This window comes from Rhopalosiphum maidis, chromosome 1, assembly GCF_003676215.2.
Source record: "Rhopalosiphum maidis isolate BTI-1 chromosome 1, ASM367621v3, whole genome shotgun sequence".
NCBI classification, from domain to species: Eukaryota; Metazoa; Arthropoda; class Insecta; order Hemiptera; family Aphididae; genus Rhopalosiphum; species Rhopalosiphum maidis.
Window position 1 is genome coordinate 26,562,118 of NC_040877.1, and position 20,038 is coordinate 26,582,155.

Genomic DNA, 20,038 nt, shown 5'->3' on the forward strand with positions numbered 1-20,038 from the left:
TATACGTTCTGACCTACCTTCATGTACTCACACTGGCGGGTACTGCACTACTACTACTACTACTACTACTACTACACAAGTTCACAACCAAATATAGCTAACAGTCACCGCGTATATGGCCGTATTAATGTAATGACAGAAAACATATTAATAAGACCCGACGAGTTGACACGGATATAGGTAGGTAGGTAGGTATACGCGTTTCCTGTTAAATTTTTCCTCCGCCGTTCGTTTTCTTTCTAAAAAAAAAAAAAATCTCTCTGAAACAAGTTATTTTTAATACGCGCGGCCACATGTAGTATAATATATTATATTATGTATATAAATTTTCACACCATACGTCTTCGCGGCAGCTAGCTTGACTCGGCGGCACAACGTGTGCTCGAAAGTGCCCAATATGTAAAATAAACATAATACACACACACACACACACACATATATATATATATATATACATTATACATTTATAAATATATATACGTTTTATACGATATAATATTATATATGGTTACACGTGGATATGATATATACACAAGAGTTCCAATTCTCACATATATTATTGCACCTATTATTATATTATATTTGAGTTAGTGCCCATTATCATCGCATATCACAAAAACGCATTCTATTATCTTAACCATTGTTTCGACGTTAACAATATTAATAATAAACGTACACAAAACACATACGAATTTCACTTTTAAATACCCACCCACTGCAACTATTATACACACGTATTATTATACTTTGCGTGCAGTACATACACATATGTAGTATGTATGTTTATATCAAATATATGTTTATATACTATGTACAGGTAATATATATTCAACATAAGACAGCGGTAAACAAACCCACGATCGTTCTATACATACATAATATAATATATGTATTATATTCTCACAGCACATTTTATCATATTATTGTATACTATAGTACCTACTTAAATGGTTTAATATATATTAAGAATAATTAGAATAAATCATATAGATAGGATAAGTATAATGAAGGTATATAAAGAATGAACTGAATCGTTTAGATATATTAATTTAATTAAAAATACAACTATTGAACCTACTGGAATCTGTTTTTGGCAATATTTATTCTTAAGTTATCTTAGGTAAGTACTCGCTAAATTAAGCGAGTACTAAATTTTCAACTTTTGATTGCGCCATTTGTTTATGTTACGTGAGTTGGTATGAGTTTGTATTTTTAGCAACCCCTAATTTTAACTATACGGATTCTTTGATGTAAGTGTTATGAAATCATAAATTTATCTAATTAAAAATGTTGTGCTTTTCTATTAGTTATCACTTAACACCGTAGATAAGTATCACACACGTATTTCCGTGATTTTCATTTCCATTTTTCCACCTACCTAAAAATGGCATAACAACACGATTTCACGTTTTTTCCATGAATATCAGCACGGATGAGTTATTGTGAATTTGCGTAATCAATTTCGAAAATAAACACTCAACACAGGTATCACAATACCAAATGTATTTATAATCTTTCCAAAGTGGTGGACTACTATTTCAATGGTCTCTTCATTTTTATTATTTTATTTATTTATTTATTTTTTGATGATAAGTATTTATTTATTTTACATAATACAAATGTGTCTATATTCATTCTAGTAGTATTCCCTAAAATTATAATAAGCAATACTTATCTACGTAAAAAAAATCGAATTTCATATTTTAATAATGTAAATGAAACATATTTTTCACTTTATTATTTTTGTACATTTTTTTCATATAATACATGAATCAAAAAATAATTAGTTATTTTACTTGCAGATTTATATGACGTGAAACATATTCTATTTTAGAGATTTTAAAACTATATTGTTCGAATAAATTATACCATCCTGATCCTCGTGAACTCTTTGAAAGCAACAGCAAGTATGGATATATTTATGTTTAACTGTGCGGGTTTAAAGTAGATTCCTATAATATAGCGCACCAGTAGCATACTTAGACCTGTATTTGGGAGGGGGCGGTTAAGGGGTTACAGGTACTAGACATTTTAGTTTTCTAATAATAAATTAAAACCAAAAATGTCGAGGGAGGGAGTTATCCCCCCCCCCCCCGTTAGTACGCCACTGTAGCGCACACAGAACGGTAAACTGATATCAATTTTCTGGAAATTACACTGGTACCCGTCATAATAAGTACCATTGGTTGATACTATATATAAAAGATATATATTGTCATATAGAGGAGAGGAACATTCTGTAGAAATACGTTTTTATGAATAGACATTTCGAGGTATACCTACAATAAGGTTACAATACTTTTTGTTTTGTGTTTAATATAAAAAATACTGAAATAACTAAAGCGTTTCAAACGTCATGGGATGTTCTGTTATTCATCCAACCTGTGTAATAATAATTAGGGTTCGGATTTGAAAGCAAAATCCTTTTTTTAATAATAATAGAAAAATAATTTTTATACAAAAATATGTGATATTAATATTTAAGATGATGCTTGTAATTTCCGCCATGAATTTATTTCCTTTTTTACTTATAAATGCCTTTTTTCATTTTTTGTGTTAAATTTTCAATATTTAACAGTACAAATCGATTAGATCTTCTGAAGACTGTGCATTCGTATATAGTTACCAGTTAACCACCATTACCACCCAGACGGCTATATCTACCATACCTAGTACCTACTCTCTCTACTTCAGAGCTTCAAAAACGCTGTCGTATATTAGATGCAAATGAAACAATATAAGTAGGTACGCTCCGGAAAAAAGCACGTCAAATGTAATATTTTATTATAATATATTATAGGCGAGGCACACGACCGCAAAAAAGAAATCTCATTTTCAGAGCTGCGGTCGTCGTTATTATGGACGCGAAAAATTGCACGCAGCTAGTGTGTTCGTAAATCGTCATCATTATGCCTGCTAGTGCATCATATACCTAAATATTATGTATTATAGTAAAAGTAAGGATATCAATAAACCCTAAGTTTAACTGGTAAAATCTTGATTTTCTACTTCGAAATATCATCCAAACTACCTATCTTCATATTCATCTGATTTACGATTTCCAAAATTTAATTTTCCGCAATTATAGGTGGTCATAGGTGACATTTTCTCTTAAAATTTTTTTTCTGAATTTTGTTTTCTATTTTTTTTTTTTTCACAAATCTTTTAATTTTTAATTTTCAACTTAAACGTTTGTTCATCATGCATTGAGTTAACACGCGCGGCATTCGACTTTAACTTTTTCTCCTACAGTATAACTAGTAGGTATAAGACTTTCGACATCAGGAAGTATAATCTGCCGTATATAAATTGCCCAGCCAGGTGTGGATCCAAGAGGAGATAGCTCCCCCCGTAGATTCTGCCACGCAGGTGAATTAATCTAGGATGTCTGTTTTCGGCAGACGATCAAATACGGTACGTACATGGTATTCGCCCTTCCCCCCGGCCACCATAAATATATAAATAAATCATATTCCAGATTTATTGACTAGGTAGTAGGTATATTTAATAATAATATAGAGAACGATCAGATATAATTTTTAATGGTAGGTATGTTTAATAACTTCTTGTCTCCTTATTGTGTGTATCTGCAGAAACATTACATGGAGACAATAAATCGATCAAATTATGAAACAGATTCTTTTAAATTTTATTAAGGACTTTCTCTCTTTATTCCATAGGTAGATACTTACTATTCACTTACCTACATTGTCTCTTTCACGACGATTTTAAAGTGCCACTCAACCAGCATTTTCAATAGATTTCCTACAAATACTAAAAACTACACCATAATTGATGTAAAAAAAAAAATAATTTTAAGTGAATGTTATCAAATAAAAAATATTTTAGAGGAATTTATTATTTGGTGTCAATGTTGGATAAAAATCCAGTGTGAAGAAATATCAATTACAAAAAATTGCCTATATCTTTCTCTTGATAAAAAAGCGGCATTTTAACGACAGGAATATTGGTGCACTGTAATTAACAGTAAGGAACGTCCAACTAGTTGTAGAGGTGTATTTAGGATTTTGGCGCTCTCGCCTCTCCAAAAAAAAAACTTAAACCTTACAAATTTAACTTCAAGGCGGCGCCTTATAAGAGACTTACAATTTGGCGCCCAGGGCGATTGCCTTCATTCGCTCCCCTAAATATGACTAGTTGCATCCTTCAGTAAAAATGACTTCCGAATTGCGGCCCAGATATTTTTAGCGATATTACGGGCTAAATTTTTTAAATAAAAAATTTTATATTTACTTTATATTAACTTCTATTTCCTTCCCAGTTTTGTAGACTTAGGAATGCATCAATATTATTGTAGCCTGTAGGTAGGATAAAAATTTTATTTTTATTTCATAATATATTATTTATGTTATTTTTAATTATTATGACACTGGTAAAAACTTACAGTTTAACCTATCTATATTATTTATTTATATATCCAAGTTTGTCAATTTGGTTTTTTTTCAACTGTTTCATAGTATTTCTAATAAATGTTTCTTTTTCTAATATATTTGTTCTTTGAATTATCGATTATTTATATGAGTACCTCTTAGTCTTATATAAGTTTCCTGTTGTATATCTTTTAGGACATCGATGAATATAAAAATATCGAACAGGAAACGATAACATTTGGATGTGATCATGTGAACAAAAATTAATCGAGCCACAATTACTTTTTTCCTAAATATATTTGGGATGCAACTATAATACAGCCATTCAAAAAGTAAATGTTTTTATTAGATACAGTTTAATTCTTGTGGATTTCTTGAAAACGGAAATTAGTAGGTAGGTTATAATTTTTTTTTTTGTACTTGACCCAAGATAGAGGCATTAAAGGATTCTCTTGAGGATATGAAATAATTTTATTTAAAAACTAACATCAGTTACTCCATGTAAGACGATTAATAACAATAACTGCACTACTTATACCTGATTAAAAAAAAGAATAGATAAGTGAGAGGATCTATTTTCCATATCCTCCCCATAAATACGTCAGTGACCCAAGACAAACATGTTAAAACTAACCAAAGTTAATCATTGCTCAATTAAGTTCACATCAGATAATCTAATATAGTGTCAGTAGGTACAAAGGGATAATAACAAAATGAAACAATAAAAACAAAATATTGTATAAATTATTTCAAAAATGTACAATTTATTTATTATGCAAAAAAAAAAAATTATAATAATGTATTTCAGTAGATTATACTATATAACTAATAGTATATGAGGATGTATTACCTTTTATCTTATATAATTTATGTATATAATATATAGTATACACGTATAATATATTAATACATTTATAAACATATATATAAGAGATAGGCATGTATAATTTATAATGATCGTAATATAATATATATATACATTACATAATATAATAGTATATTATAATATATATGTATACATCAATGAAAAAGTCACAATATATAATAATGCTGGACAATTGCAGCAGAATCCACTAAACAAGGTGCCAAAATTACTCGAATCATTCACTTAGTGAGACATAATAATTAGACATTTAAGACATAATGAGTGATCTTCTACTCGCAGATAAGTTTTACTTATTAATAAGACACGATCAAATTGTTGTCCTTTCGTTACAACGACTTAGACAAAATTTAGTACAGATATGACGTTAATCGTGTACTACGATTGAATAAATTGTAGCCTAATGAACAATTTTATATGGACTGCACACCCTATTAGTTCATGCATTAAAAAAAATGCTATTAACATAATTATTAATTAAATCATTATAGAACTACTAATATTAGTTTTTAAAAAATAATAAATAAATAAGTACCTATAATAATAAACAAAACCAAATATGTTGGATTTGTTTAATAGTGTACGCAAAAAATAAATGCATATTTGCATAATACAAGTGAAAAAAACTATTTATTTAAAGATCATTTTATTGGATGTTTTTATTGTTTACATTTAATGTTTTATTTTTCCTTTTTTCTTTTTCTTTTGTTTTACATACAGGATTTTGACATTATGACTGTCAATTACAGCACGTAACAAATCTAATTTACTATATTTTTGTTTTAAGTATAAATAAATTCATTATGATAATTATTAATATTGTTGTATTATGATATTATATAATATTTATCAATAAAAGTTTATATTGATTTATTTCTCAAAATAATATTATATTTTTTAAATTATTATTTAAGAATTTTTTTTTTATAAAATGTCTACGAATATCAAGGATATAGTAATGAATATATTTTTTAAAAATTGTTTTGTGAAAATTTTTATTCGAAATTAAAATTTCAAACAAAATCATATAGAACACACTGTTAATATAAAAAAATTATATATAAATAAATAATGATTTTTTTTTTTTTAATTTTAATTTGTTAGAAATAATCTGTTAAGCCCGTTTACTCGCCAATAAACATGATAAATAGATATTTAAATTTTTGCTAACACTTAATAAATCTCAATATCAAGGTCTTCTAGGGAAAAAAACCTAATTTGTTGTTATATTTATATATTTGTATATAAATATGTATATATTGTGTCATGCATTAAGAAAGCAGATTTCAAATATATCTTTTTTTTTGTATTTAACATGACTATTTATACATTGAGAAAATAAAAAATATAAATATCTATAAGTGCAGAAAAGAATTCTAATACAATTACATTAATTCCCACACATTTTTAAGATGCTATCTTTTGTTGTTAATTATTTTTTTTTTTTTTTAAATATTTGTGGTTTGAAATCTTTACACCACAAAAAATGTTTTTTTTTTTTTAGAAACAGAAAATTAATTTTATGTTTCTTTTGGATGTTATAATAGTAGGTTTTAAACTTTAGGCAGAATCAGCATCAGGGGCAGAAGACGTGCCATTTACTATGACTTGCTGTCCATTAGCAGCTGATGTTGTGGTGTTGTTAGACTTGTTCTTTGCAGGAGACTTGTTCTGTTGACCTTTGGACTTTTGAGTTTTAGCTGGTTTGGAGTTCCCGTTGTTAGCATTACCATTATTAGTAGTTCCATTGTTGGTAGTCTGAGACGTGGTGATTGTTTCACTTTTAATGTCATTAGTGAAGTCATACACCCCTAAATAATCAAAACATCATTAGCTCAGATGTATGTTTATAATCTACTATACCTATACTCAATTTAGAATAAGAGTACACTAGAGGAAAATCTTTAAGTTTTATTATCAACCTATTTGAAGAATTTATATCGCGTAGGTTCAGATCAAGGACATAATATTGTTTATGATCATGTGCACAATAGAACTGTACTCTTATTCTATACAAAGTATAGTTTAAAATAACTGCAGTAGTTAATTTAGCGATGTGTATAAATATAAATGTTAGTGTAATTAAATTCCTAAGAAAATAGATAATATACAAAAGTATCTATGAGCAAGCAAATTAATGTTTAATTTTACTATATTATGATTACATGTGCTTTTGTTCATAAGTTTGGTTATCTAAATAATATTGTAAAAATATTAAATACAATTTATGTTTAATGTTAATAAACAAATGAAAACCATGCAACTAATATAAGTACTTCTCTAACAACGCAATTATCATATTATATTGGATAATAAATAAACATATAAATACTATACAAATATTAATATGTAGCTCATATCTATCTAATAATAACAAATTTAACATGGTACTCCTGTGAATCATAGACATTGAGACATTGGGTCTTCCCAAAAAAACTTTTATTTTATCCTTGCAACACAAACTTCTATCCGTGCTTTTATTATTTACAAGCTTTTTTTTAGTAATGCATTACTTACAGTTATCACTATTACTACCAATGGGATTAGAATTGATTGATGGTTCACCTTGAGCAGCAGCTATGGCGCGATTTCTTCGTTTTTGACTGCTTTTGGACTTCGGTACTTGCGCGTCCACACTAGATACAGACTCTAGCGCAAAATAAAATAAAATAATAGAAAAAGAAAGATAAGAAAAATAATAATAATAAACAAAAATATTAATTCAAAACCCATTTTAGAAAAAGAAATATTATTTATTTTTATTTAGGACCCTACCCCATACTCAGTATTATACTTATATAAGTTAAATTATAATACCAGTGTTAATCTTAGAATTTACATTATCACAAAAATGACCCAACTTCTTAAAAACTAATCACATTAGTAACCTATTTATAAAAAAGTGCTAACTACATTATGGACAGTTTTACAGTTAATGGATTACAGAACTATGGTATTAAATGAACAGTACATAAAATGTTAAGCAAAAATAGCACCATGAAACCAATCAATAATGACTACTTTTAGATATTCTTTAAAATATATTATTAAAATAAAATAAAATCTTTAAGGTATTTATACTTTATAACATATATGAAAGAGGTGTCAGATTTTACTGCTAACTACTTTAACATATAACATACATGTCATAAGAAAAAAAAATGTTAAAACATTATGAAGATGATAATTTAAATAACATTAAGACGCTACACCTACATGTGTAGTCTCCATCTTATACATGTAAAACACAGCAAAAACTGTTTTCCTCGGAAGTTAGTACCACTTGGGCTGAAGTGATAGAAGACTCCAAATTGATATTATACAATATAGTTGACAACAATATGTGTGAAATACTGTTTTATTTTTTTTGATAACACTTATACAACAAAAATACTTATTGTTACAAAATTTATTATTTTTGAACTTGAATATAATATCCATATTGAAAAAATAAAAACAAATTTCACTGTCAAAATTCTCCTTTTTATGTGGTGAAAATGTTGTTTCTTAGTTATAACTATAACCTTAATTCTTAGAAATTCTTTTCTGTACAAAATAGTTTTTAATATATTTAACATTAAAAAGATAGAGACAACAAATGCAGGTGTAGCATCCCATCCTCTTGAGATAATTTATTGTATACAAATTATTAAACGAGAGAAAAAAAGTTAAAATAAGCAGTTTCCAATTTTGTAAAAAAATATTTAAGGCCCACTAATGACTAATAGAATAATAGCACACCAATATACATATGTTAATAATATTTATATTATTAGGAAGTATATAATAAAAATACATTATAATATTATTTTAAATATATACATTAGTAATGTTAATATTATATGGTATACAGCCCAATTCTACGCTGACCACAGTCCATGGGTGGAAACCACTGGTTTAAATAATTATTTTGTTTTATTTATTTACTTGGCATGCAGATCGATTCAACTGTTTGATTATAACTTTAAATTCTTAAAATACTTTTAATATGAAATCAATAAAAATAACAATATTTTTTTGATTAGCCATAATAAAAAATTTGCAATGTTAACTAAATATGATATATTATATGGTATTATATTTATAATAGAATTGCCTCAGATCATTATTTGTGGTAAAATTCTAATTCAAATTCAGTGTTGTTAAATTATAAATTTCAGATCGATTGAGAACTCGAAATTTAGGTTTAATCTTTAAAATCGTAGTTTAAACATATTTTTTTAATTATAATACATCTATTTTTAGGTTTACAATAATTTAAACCGTTTCAAAGCTTTTATCCTAAATATTTTCAATTGCATAATATGGTTATTTTAAAATGTATTCAACAAATTAATTAAAAAATGAATTGTGTTGCACTGGATTTATACCTAGTTTATGTATGTAGGTATGTGTATTAATAATATATTGCCAAAAAGTGCAAAATAATAAAAAAGCAATCTAAATCTACCTTTCCTCAAAGCCTTATTCTAATAATATACTATACTCATTATCATTATTATTTTTTGAATTGATCAAGCAACACTTTAAAAACATTCAAAAACAAAAAAAAATAAAACAAACAAACAAACAAAAGCACAACAATTGATTAACAACTTAATTTTTACCTCTATCACCACTGTCTTGAGCATTATCAAGAATTGTATGCTCATCATCAGCTGTTCTTCTTCTATCGTCCATTCGCCTGTTTCCACCACCTCTGGAACCTCTGGGAGCTGAATTACTACTACCACCACGACGTTCTCTGGACAAGTTGTTTCCTTGACCAACTGATCGGTTGTACTGGTATTGATTAGAACGTTGAGGAGGTGGTGGAAGTCTATCATCAACTCCATCTGGATGTTGATTTCTACTACCACCTAAAAAAAAATTCATGTTCATAAATAAAAATTGTATTTTTTTTAGTCTACAAAAACAAATACATACTATTGGTATAAAAATCATGCCTTGAACCTCGACCACGACCTGAGGTACCTCTGGGCCTATTACTTCCTCTTCCCATAGAGTTACCCAAGCCATTATTCATGTTTTCGCTGTCAGCGTTAAAGTTACTATAACAAATAAAGAATAATTATAATAAAAAATATTCAATGCTCTTAGTTACAAACTTAACACAACAAATTTCAGTTTTGTGACAATTTCTCAACATTTTTTGTATTTATTATTTGATGTTTATTAAATTCATACAAATTACGAATACAGAAAAAAAGGTTGTTCTATTTACTAATTTATTTATTAAGTCTGATATTAAGAGATTTGTTATGAAGAAATAATGTAGGTAAACCATCAGCTTTTCAATCAAATATCTAAATTGCAATATTTTGTATTTATTTGGTCAGATGTAAATCAAAGGGAAAGTAGTTTTACGGGAACAAAAATTGTGACAACACATTATATTTCTAAAAGACAAGTGATTTAATAATATTTATTACCTAACTCATAATTACAAACCTAAGCTGAAAACTGAAACATACATGATAGATATTATAACTAATAACTTATTTTAAAATTATATATACTTTTAATTCTACCTAATATTACAACTTACATAAAAAGTATACACTGAAATGTTTTGTCAATTGGCTTTCCTTTTAAAAAATTTGCCGAATTCTAATTATGGAAAACTTAATATTTGAAAATACAATTCTTATTTTTAATGAATGTTTAAATTGTATATAAGGTATACTTGCTAGAACATATTATATTTAATTAATGTTAATTTGAAAGAGTTCATAAATGTATGTAAAAAAAAATGTTAGCCCCGATATTTTATATCAATTATATTTATATTGTGTGCAAAATACATTTTAATAATGACCAGTTTTTATATTAGTTTATGAATATTTTAAAAGAATGCCAGTGTAGTATTTGTTATCTGTCTCTAACCCACACGCGCAACATAGCAAATTTTATGTTCACAAAAATGACTATAACCATATTAATTTCTCAAATTAGAGTGAAATGACTTATTATAGAATTTAAAGTTAAGAATATTATTTAGGGCATCTCATAAGCGTTTAATTATACTTTTATTTTAAAGCGAGTTATGAATTTTTTAAGATGTATAAACAATTTACAATTTTAAAATACTCATAACTCACTTTAAAATAAAAATATAATAAAACACTTAAGAGGTGCCCTAGATAATGTTCTTTACTTTAAATTTTATAATAGGTCATTTCAATCTTAACTTGATAAATAAATATGGTTATAGTCAATTATATGAACGTAAAATTTGCTATGTTGCGCGTGGGTTAGAGAGAGATAACAAATACTACACTGGCATCTTCTCAAGCTATTAAAAAAAAAAATCTTTTGGTAACATTAATTTAATTACAAATTAACAAATATGTGTATAAAGAAAATGTAACATTATAATTTCTGCAATATATAGAACCCACAAGAGTTAGGATGTATTTAAAGCTAATACAATTGGATAACAGATTAAAAAGTGAAGAGTGGAATCTCTCCTAATTTTTGATAAGTACAGCTAAGTACAAAAGCAGCACCTATTGCACTGATGTAATTTACGTGTAACAGTATATACCAATTCTTATACAATTAAACAGAGAATGTACATGGATGTTAGACCATGGAATGAAGCATTTTTGTTCTTACTTATTCCAAAATTCACACTGAATAGTTTATTAAATACAAAGAAATAGTAAATTATAATTAGGGTGGTTTCTGTGCTTAAATAAACTTTAAAAAAATAACATTTTCTGCAACAATATAAATACTTGAACAATTTACCGGTCATTTCGCCTTTGCATCGTATAATTGGGAATCATGGTATGTGGATAAGCTGGTCCAGTACTGTGAATACTACGTAACTCTTGTTCCATTCCCATTTTTTCTTGCCTAATTTGTTCAAGTTCCTAAATATAAACATTTCAATTTAATTAAAAAATATTCATATATTAAGAGATTAAATTAGTACTTTAAGGTGTTCTAAATGATATTCTAGTAGAACTTTAGCATTAGATATGCTTTCTACTGTGCCAACAAACACAAAAGGAACTTGACCCTCTTCGCGAGGAATGGTAGGTTGTGGCTCATTATCACCTTCAATTTTTACTCTGATCTACAATAACAAAAAATATATATATATTTATATAACTGATACTAATAAAAATAACTAAATCTCTAAAAATAAACTAATACTATTCAAAAATGACATATATATATTTTGTTTAAATATCATATTACAAAAACTGGTTACAATAAATAATATTATACTTAGTAGTAGTGATATACCAACCGACAATAAAACCATAAATCATCATACATATGTATGATACACTATAATATAATTTACTGAATAATATTAGTTATTTTTTATTACACCAAACCAATATCAATGATAAGGGAAATAATGAATACTAAAAATAAAATTACAGTATTTTCCAGAAATAAGTAATATTTTGCTACAATTTTCTAAAATGCATAATGTTACCACAGTCTTAAAATCTAATTTTTTTTTTATACGAGAGCATTGTGTTCATGAAAAAATTAAATTCAATAATTTTAAGGCCTTATAAATTAGCAATACTAAAAATAATAACTTACCACTCCACTCTTGTCGACAATATCTTGGATGTTTCGACCATTTTTACCAATTACTTTCCCTATAAAATCTCTTGGAACTTGAAGAAACTCTTCCCTATACTCTAAAATTCCTCGAGCTTTCATTACTGCATCTTTATTCTGAAAGCAATATTATTAGATATTTTTACTAAAATACAATACAACTAACTTACTTCTCCATAAATTTTGAAAACACCAGTATGTTCATCTAATTCAATATTTGTAATACCATCAACCCTGCGAGCTTGTTGGATGTTAGTGCCATGAGCACCAATAGCTAAACCCATAAGATCATCACGAACATTAAATTCATCAGTATATGATGATGATGTAATCTGTAGCTTGGAACTTTCTAGTTGCCTTGCTAACTCTTCAGTCTTCTTAAGCAACATAACCTTTTGATTCAGGTTTCTGAAATGCATGTCAGCTAACATCAATGCCCTTTTACTGGTCAACGGCGATCGAGATATAACACTCAATACTGATTGATCAGGATTATATAACACTAGAGATGCACCAATTGCTTTCTGCAGATCTTTGTGGATACCATCAATCTTAGCACTAAAAGATATATGATTATTATTAAAAATATTTTTGTAGCGTTGTTAAATGCTAGTTAACACGTTCGCTGCGTACAACGCCAATTGGCGTCATTTGATATACCGATTATTATGGGCTTATATTTCGGTCAGCGTTAGAACCTGTGCACTAATTTATGGTCAGCAGCATTATCTACAAAAATTATTAAACATAATTTTGAAAACCGTATTTTAAAATAACTATTTTTTTTTCTATTTACGTACTTCCCTATTACCTACTTTTATCATGTTATTATATTATTATTATGCACAACCAGCCGATGACGATCTGTAATCGTCATAGCACAATTATTATTTTTGTATGTTAAATGTAGACATATTGTACTTAGTATCCATTGATATTGATTGTGTGCATTCATTCAATAGTGCTAACAACGCCAAATGGCGTAAAATTTATTTTGAAGATTGCGTACGCACCACGGTAGATGCTCCTAAAATATGATACGCAGCGAACGTGTTAATAAAACTGATGATACATACGACTCTCTAACATCTTCTGGTACATCAATATCGAACTTATAAAATGTATCTCCATTGATGTGAGAATTTATGTTACTGCATCTAACTCGATCAGGAGAGACTATTTCTGTAACTGTTGAGTTGAAATATTGGACAACAAACTGAGATGGTGGGTTACCACTGATAATTTTTATCACGGCTTTTACCCATCCATAACAAGGATGAGGTTCCCTGACTGATTTTACTTCTATTTCTTGATTATCACTAAATTCTGTACTACATTGTTCATCTGACAAGGGGAGACGAACATTGTCACAGTTGAATTTAGTTTCAGGATACCAACTAAAAATTATTAAAAATAAATTATTTTTTAATTTATTACTTTTAGTATAACATTAGTTTATTTTTTCACTACCTAATCATGGAAATATCTATAGGGAAGGTATAAAATATTAACTTAAGTATAATCCATTGTATTAGTCTTAATGTTAATTACAGAATATATTCTTTACCTGAATTACATGTAATTTAAAAAAAAAATTCAATATTTATTATTTGTTTATAACTGATAACCAATAATTTAATTCAACAATTAAGAAGCGATCAAAAAAATTGTTAAATTGAAAATGATTTTAGAACAAAATTACTCAGTACTAATAACAACTGCATGCCTAGTACATTTTTCAGTTAACATAAAATATTAAATTTAGGTATGAATAGAATATAAAAATTAAGTATAAATTTAGTATAATTATTAAACCTTAACTACTGATATCCCTTAAATGTGACAGCACACCAATTTTTTTGAAAAACATCTTGCTGTCTAGTATATACTTGTTTTGTTTATTCACGATACATAGAATAAAAATCTCCAATTTAAAAATAACTTCCAATTAACTACATTTTTATTAAGTTATCATATTTTAATACAGTATTCAAAAGTTTAGATTAACTTAGATAAATCTTTGAAATAAGAGATACTTTTAAACTATTTATTCACATTTTAATTTATTAATTGGTTATTAACTAGATACTAGACTGTACTAAAATTATATTTGTGTTTATAAAATTAATAATATAGTGATAGCTGAGCTATTGAACATTTCCTATAAAATGTCAAGCTTAAAGGAGAGAGGTTAATTGAGTTTGTAAATTGAATATTGTATGTTTTGTTAGATTAAAAAAAAAAAAAATTAATGAAAATTCAAATAAAATTAATGAGATTTATACAGTTTCATAAACAATTACTCAAGGTTTGATGAATCAATAATTCCTTTACACATGATTAGTCTTTTTTAATTTTATTTAATTGTATAATAAATTATTTATGCAAATCATAAATAATAGAACATAACATGTATTTAAAATTAAAAACTTAAGGTAAATTAATGTTTTATTGTTATTAAATTTGCTCAAAAGTTAAAATCTACTACAAACTAGAATTAGAGATATTTCTTAACAATACTAGCTATTTTATTAGATTATCAGAAGAAAAATAATATGTAGTTATATGAATATATTTTTCTAGAGTTAATATTAAATTGTAAGAAAACACTGATTTCATAAATTTTAGATAATAACAATTTTAAAAAAAATCAACCATATTATTCACCAGGACAAAATAGGTATTTTATCATAGCAATAGTCTAATAGAATAATTTTAGTACATTTAATTGAACAATTTATTATAAAACCTGAATTTGAACAATACATGTTTTTTTTAATACTCATATTTTACTTTTCAAATTATTCACGGTAAAATAAATAAATAGGTGTTTAAATAAATAGTAAACAGAAATAAACCAAATCATAATTTTGATTAAAATGTTTAAAGTAGTATTAGGTATTATAAATAGAAAACAATACTTACTCATTGGGAAAAGAAACAAGAACTTCATTTTCCATTACACCAGTGACAAAGCCCTAAAATATATAAATATACATGTGTTAACAATCTCAATAATTAAGAATAATCTTATAACTGACATAATATACTGCAGGATTATACAAAATTAACTTTTTAATGTTTAATACTTATTTATGAAATTAATCAATGTAAATATTAACTACCTATATCAATATCAAATAAATTCTATATAAGGAATAAAAAAAAAGTTCAGAACTAAAAAGGACAAGATATCATATTATAAGGTACATATAAGGTACTATAATACATGACATAGAACAACAATTTTAAGTACATAGATTACCATATTTCTATTTACATGCTAATAAACTGTAGGAATCTACGAATATTAAACTATTTTAATAATAAAGGGTAAATATAATATATCAGTATAGATCACTGTGAAATGTGTGTAGCAAAGATGTTTGGCAAAAACTATTCTTAAGAAATTCTTACCATACTTGTAACATGAAATTTTGATCAGCAATCAGCAAGTATATTATGTGGTAACATATATTACAAGTAGGTACTTACATTGATTTTTATCCTAAATTTCCTATATTTAGGGACAATAAAAAAATTATTTTTTAATCTTTCAAGAGGTTAGGTAGTCTTATTAAGCTTTAATGAATAATATGGATAACTTAATCAAGGTATTTGCATAAATTAGTTGTAAACAAAGTTCTGATAGATAGGTACATCAAAAAAAATTGAGTATGCCACTATTAACCATAATGAATTATATTTATGTTGCGATATTAAATTTGAAGACTATGTAACTAGCCAAATTTGAAAAATGATTTCGATCAAAGCTATATTATAGCTTGTAGATATTCTTCAAGTAGATTAAACATATGATGGAACCGAGTTATTTGAATATCTAACAATTATGCATTAAACATTATTTTTATATGATTTATAGGTAGTTAAGCAAACTTCAAATAGAGGTATCTCAGAGTTAGCTAAAGAGACAAAATTGTTGGTACCACAACAAAGCATTGAGAACAGTGCATTGTAGTTTGTAGTATAATGAAATGGAATCAACCAGTTATTATATGCTTTGGCAAGATGACAACGCACAAGAAATCGGTGAACAACCAAATGAAATTAGAGGGGTAAGTAGTATCATGCGATGAGAGCCGCGATCAGAAGGGGGAGGGGGTGAGGGGCGATGAAAAATTTATAAAAAATAATAATAATTCTGAAATAACCTCAAACATGGAACTTTCGAAAAGTGGACAAAAAGACTCGACCACGAAAAGGGTTGGAGGAGGTTACGGGCGTGTTTCAACCGAAGAGTCAGTTGCACGCCGCCGACTCAACGGGGAAAACCGGTGGCGTCGGCGACCATAACCTATTAAAAACGCACACGGGTGCGACGACGGCAGACTCTACGGCGACAGCCGTCCCTTCGCAAACTCGACGCTAACTCACTTCGTAATAGGCGCCGTTCTCGAAGAGCACCTCGACCTTAAGATCGTCCATTGCTGTGCACGGTGTGTGTGCGGGTGTGTGACGGTGTTGATGACTCGTCGTCGCGTGTCTGGGTGGTGCGCGGTTTATGGCGGCGGCGGTGTCGGAGCGGCGATGAGGCGTTCTCGGCGTGCCGTTGGTGGCGGTTTCGACGGTGCGCGTATACGGCGAGTGACGACAAACGACGTGACCACGACTACGAAACGTACGTGCGGTAAGGCGGCGCCCGTGCGTGCGTGCGATACGGCTTCGGCGGCGTCGCGGTATACAGTAGTAATAATAATAATATTATTAAAATAATAAAAAAAAAAAATAACAATTTATCGATACAAATAGAGGTATAAAATTAATAATATAATTAACCGAAAACGCGTATACGTTCCGTGCGTGCGTGTGTATAATAACGATACGCGGGGATTTTCGGCGTTTTTCACACTGTACAATATTATTATCCACTGCTCTTCGTTCTGTCGGCGAGTGAGTGGCGCGTGCGTCCGTGCGTGCGTGCGTTCGCGACGAGTGTTATCGGGGACGCGCGCGCAACGGCGGCGCGGTGTCAGTGACGGAGAATGGGGGGAAAAAAAATAAAGGAGATTTGCTACTCTTCTGCCGAGTGCTGACACTGCTGACTGTTCGTCGAGTGGTCCGGCGGTGGTCTACGTTGTCGTGTAACGTGTTGCGATTGTGCGTTGCTGTTCTTCGCCCTTCGGCCGCCAATCGTTTTCAGCGACCGATGACCAGTCTAGTCGATCTATTTACATTACACCGACACTCACGAAGTAATGACAAAAAGGAAACCAATCGGCAGTCGTGTTCTCCGCGGCTGCTGTCAGTTCGTTTCCGTGCCCATTGCCCTGTGGGGAAAACACGCAGGGCCAGGGCCAATGTAGAATTATGTATTTTTATACTATGTACTCGAGTTTATTGCTATAAGCTGTCATAACGTGCGTGGTTTGTGTTGCGTATAATAATCTGTTAAGGTGAAAAATATCAAATATTAAACGATGTAGTCAACTTCCAAGTTGTCATGGCTGTGTGTTAGTGTTTATCGAGTTATCGTATTTGCGTGCTGGGTGCAATCGTTGGTGTAATGCACTAATGCAGTATGCTCGGGGGGGGTGAGGGGAAAACAAAAAACCACGAGGGAATAAAAATTGTTTTTACTCGTCAAACCGTGCGTCACGGCGATTTATTATGCGGTGCATACGCTAACGGACCAATGGCAGCGGGCCGAGCTGTGTGCAGTGTGTCCTATGGTAGAAGCACGTGAAATTCCCTTTTCCGGCAGCATTGTTTTTACTATATTTTTATCAGCTACTGCAACAACCCCCGTCACCGGCTAATCAAAATAATAATGATTGTTATTATAAAACAAATAAAATAATGCACTTTTGCTGCACCGCGGTGTAGGTGCAAAATTCAATCTGATCATAAATTCATAATATAATATATTATAATTTATTAATTAAACACCTTACACCTAACAAGTAACAATATTTGCATGGCCCGGAGTCGCTTAAAACCTTAGATTATAATTTTGTTACTCGGTAATATAACTCGAATACTAGGATACACTATTTAAAAATTATGATAGACTAGTAAGTATTCCAAATATCTGAGTTATTCTGAACATCTTGAATTATCATTTTTTGTCCAATCTACCAATGAGTTTATAGATATCCAATACAAAATTACAATAAGTTGCGCAATTTAAATAAATACTGTCTAATCCCTATCTTAACATATATTTACATATAACGATACATGCGCGTATCGTTTGAAGATACCATGTGTCCATGTATTTATATCATCAAAATAATATTTTCAGTCAAATACCAAGTATCTCATACCAAAAATATCTGAATAAAATATTCTTTAAAAATGTTTATTGTATTTAATTTAATAAATGAAAGACCTATGACCGATGGATACTTTTAGATCTGTATTATATCTATATACAATATATATTATGTACTTTTAAATAATTATCAAGCTATTTTTAATTGGATTTAGGAAACTATCATTTGATGTTTAAATTTCTGATACTTTTTTATTGATTATAATTTCTAAAATCGAAAAAATAATTAACAAACAGAACTAAAAGAAGTCTTAAAAAGGAGAAAAATATTATATAACATATTTTTTTAATATAATCCCTCCTCCGCATCGGCCATCACCATTGAAAATATCCGTGTACGTTAGTACGTTACTACGTAATAATGTAATATACATAGCAAATATTAGTGATATTACCTATATCAACTATTTTCAACTACTAATATTGATCGTAAATATAATAATATGTAATAAGCTGATAAAAATTAATAAAAAAGATGTTTTATTCAAAGACCCGATAGTTTTAATTTAGGTACCTAACCTAGGAAATAATAAAATAGCAATCGCAAATGAAATGCAATTTTAACTAAATGTTGACTTTTTAATGGATATGCAAAATGTATGCAATTTTAATTTTTAATAATTTATATGCATTTTTATATGAATATGCAAAAAAAAATGAAATCCTGCTAAAACTTTGCACGAAACATCGACAATTCAAATTCAGTTAGGTATTATTTAATGACTAATGAGGTGTAAAGAAATATGCATTTCTTTAAAAATCAAACTTTATTTATTACATTGATAATATTTATATAATGAATTAAAACAAAAAATTCGATGTATTGATTGAAATCTAACCTCCCTAATTTATAATATAAAGTATTTATTTATAATTTAAAAA

At 28.4% G+C, this 20,038-nt stretch overlaps 1 protein-coding gene across 3 annotated transcripts; it reads right to left on the reverse strand.

Moving 5' to 3' along the window:
• Window positions 1-6,370: 6,370 nt before the first annotated feature.
• Window positions 6,371-17,783, reverse strand: LOC113560549 (synaptic functional regulator FMR1). 3 transcript variants are annotated; one of them, XM_026966489.1, is made up of 11 exons: window positions 17,260-17,783; window positions 15,790-15,842; window positions 13,941-14,261; window positions 13,035-13,422; window positions 12,844-12,981; window positions 12,215-12,358; window positions 12,028-12,152; window positions 10,201-10,325; window positions 9,882-10,133; window positions 7,840-7,923; window positions 6,371-7,085 (listed from the first exon to the last, which is right to left on the reverse strand). In XM_026966489.1, exons 1-11 carry the CDS (start codon window positions 17,308-17,310, stop codon window positions 6,835-6,837), a joined length of 1,932 nt encoding a protein of 643 aa, XP_026822290.1. In that variant the 5' UTR covers window positions 17,311-17,783; the 3' UTR covers window positions 6,371-6,834. The 3 variants fall into 3 exon arrangements, with proteins under 3 accessions (XP_026822290.1, XP_026822289.1, XP_026822291.1); XM_026966488.1 differs by having other exon boundaries at window positions 7,792-7,923; window positions 17,260-17,781; XM_026966490.1 differs by lacking the exon at window positions 7,840-7,923.
• Between the last annotated feature and the right edge of the window lie 2,255 nt (window positions 17,784-20,038).

Coding starts and splice junctions, on each gene's coding strand:
- LOC113560549 (XM_026966488.1), bottom strand. CDS start 17,310: ATGGACGATCTTAAGGTCGAGGTGCTCTTCGAGAACGGCGCCTATTAC. Junction 10,326..12,027: donor ATGCAAAGGCGAAATGACCG/GTAAATTGTTCA, acceptor TATTTGTTATAG/TAACTTTAACGCTGACAGCG. Junction 10,134..10,200: donor GCATGATTTTTATACCAATA/GTATGTATTTGT, acceptor ATTTTTTTTTAG/GTGGTAGTAGAAATCAACAT.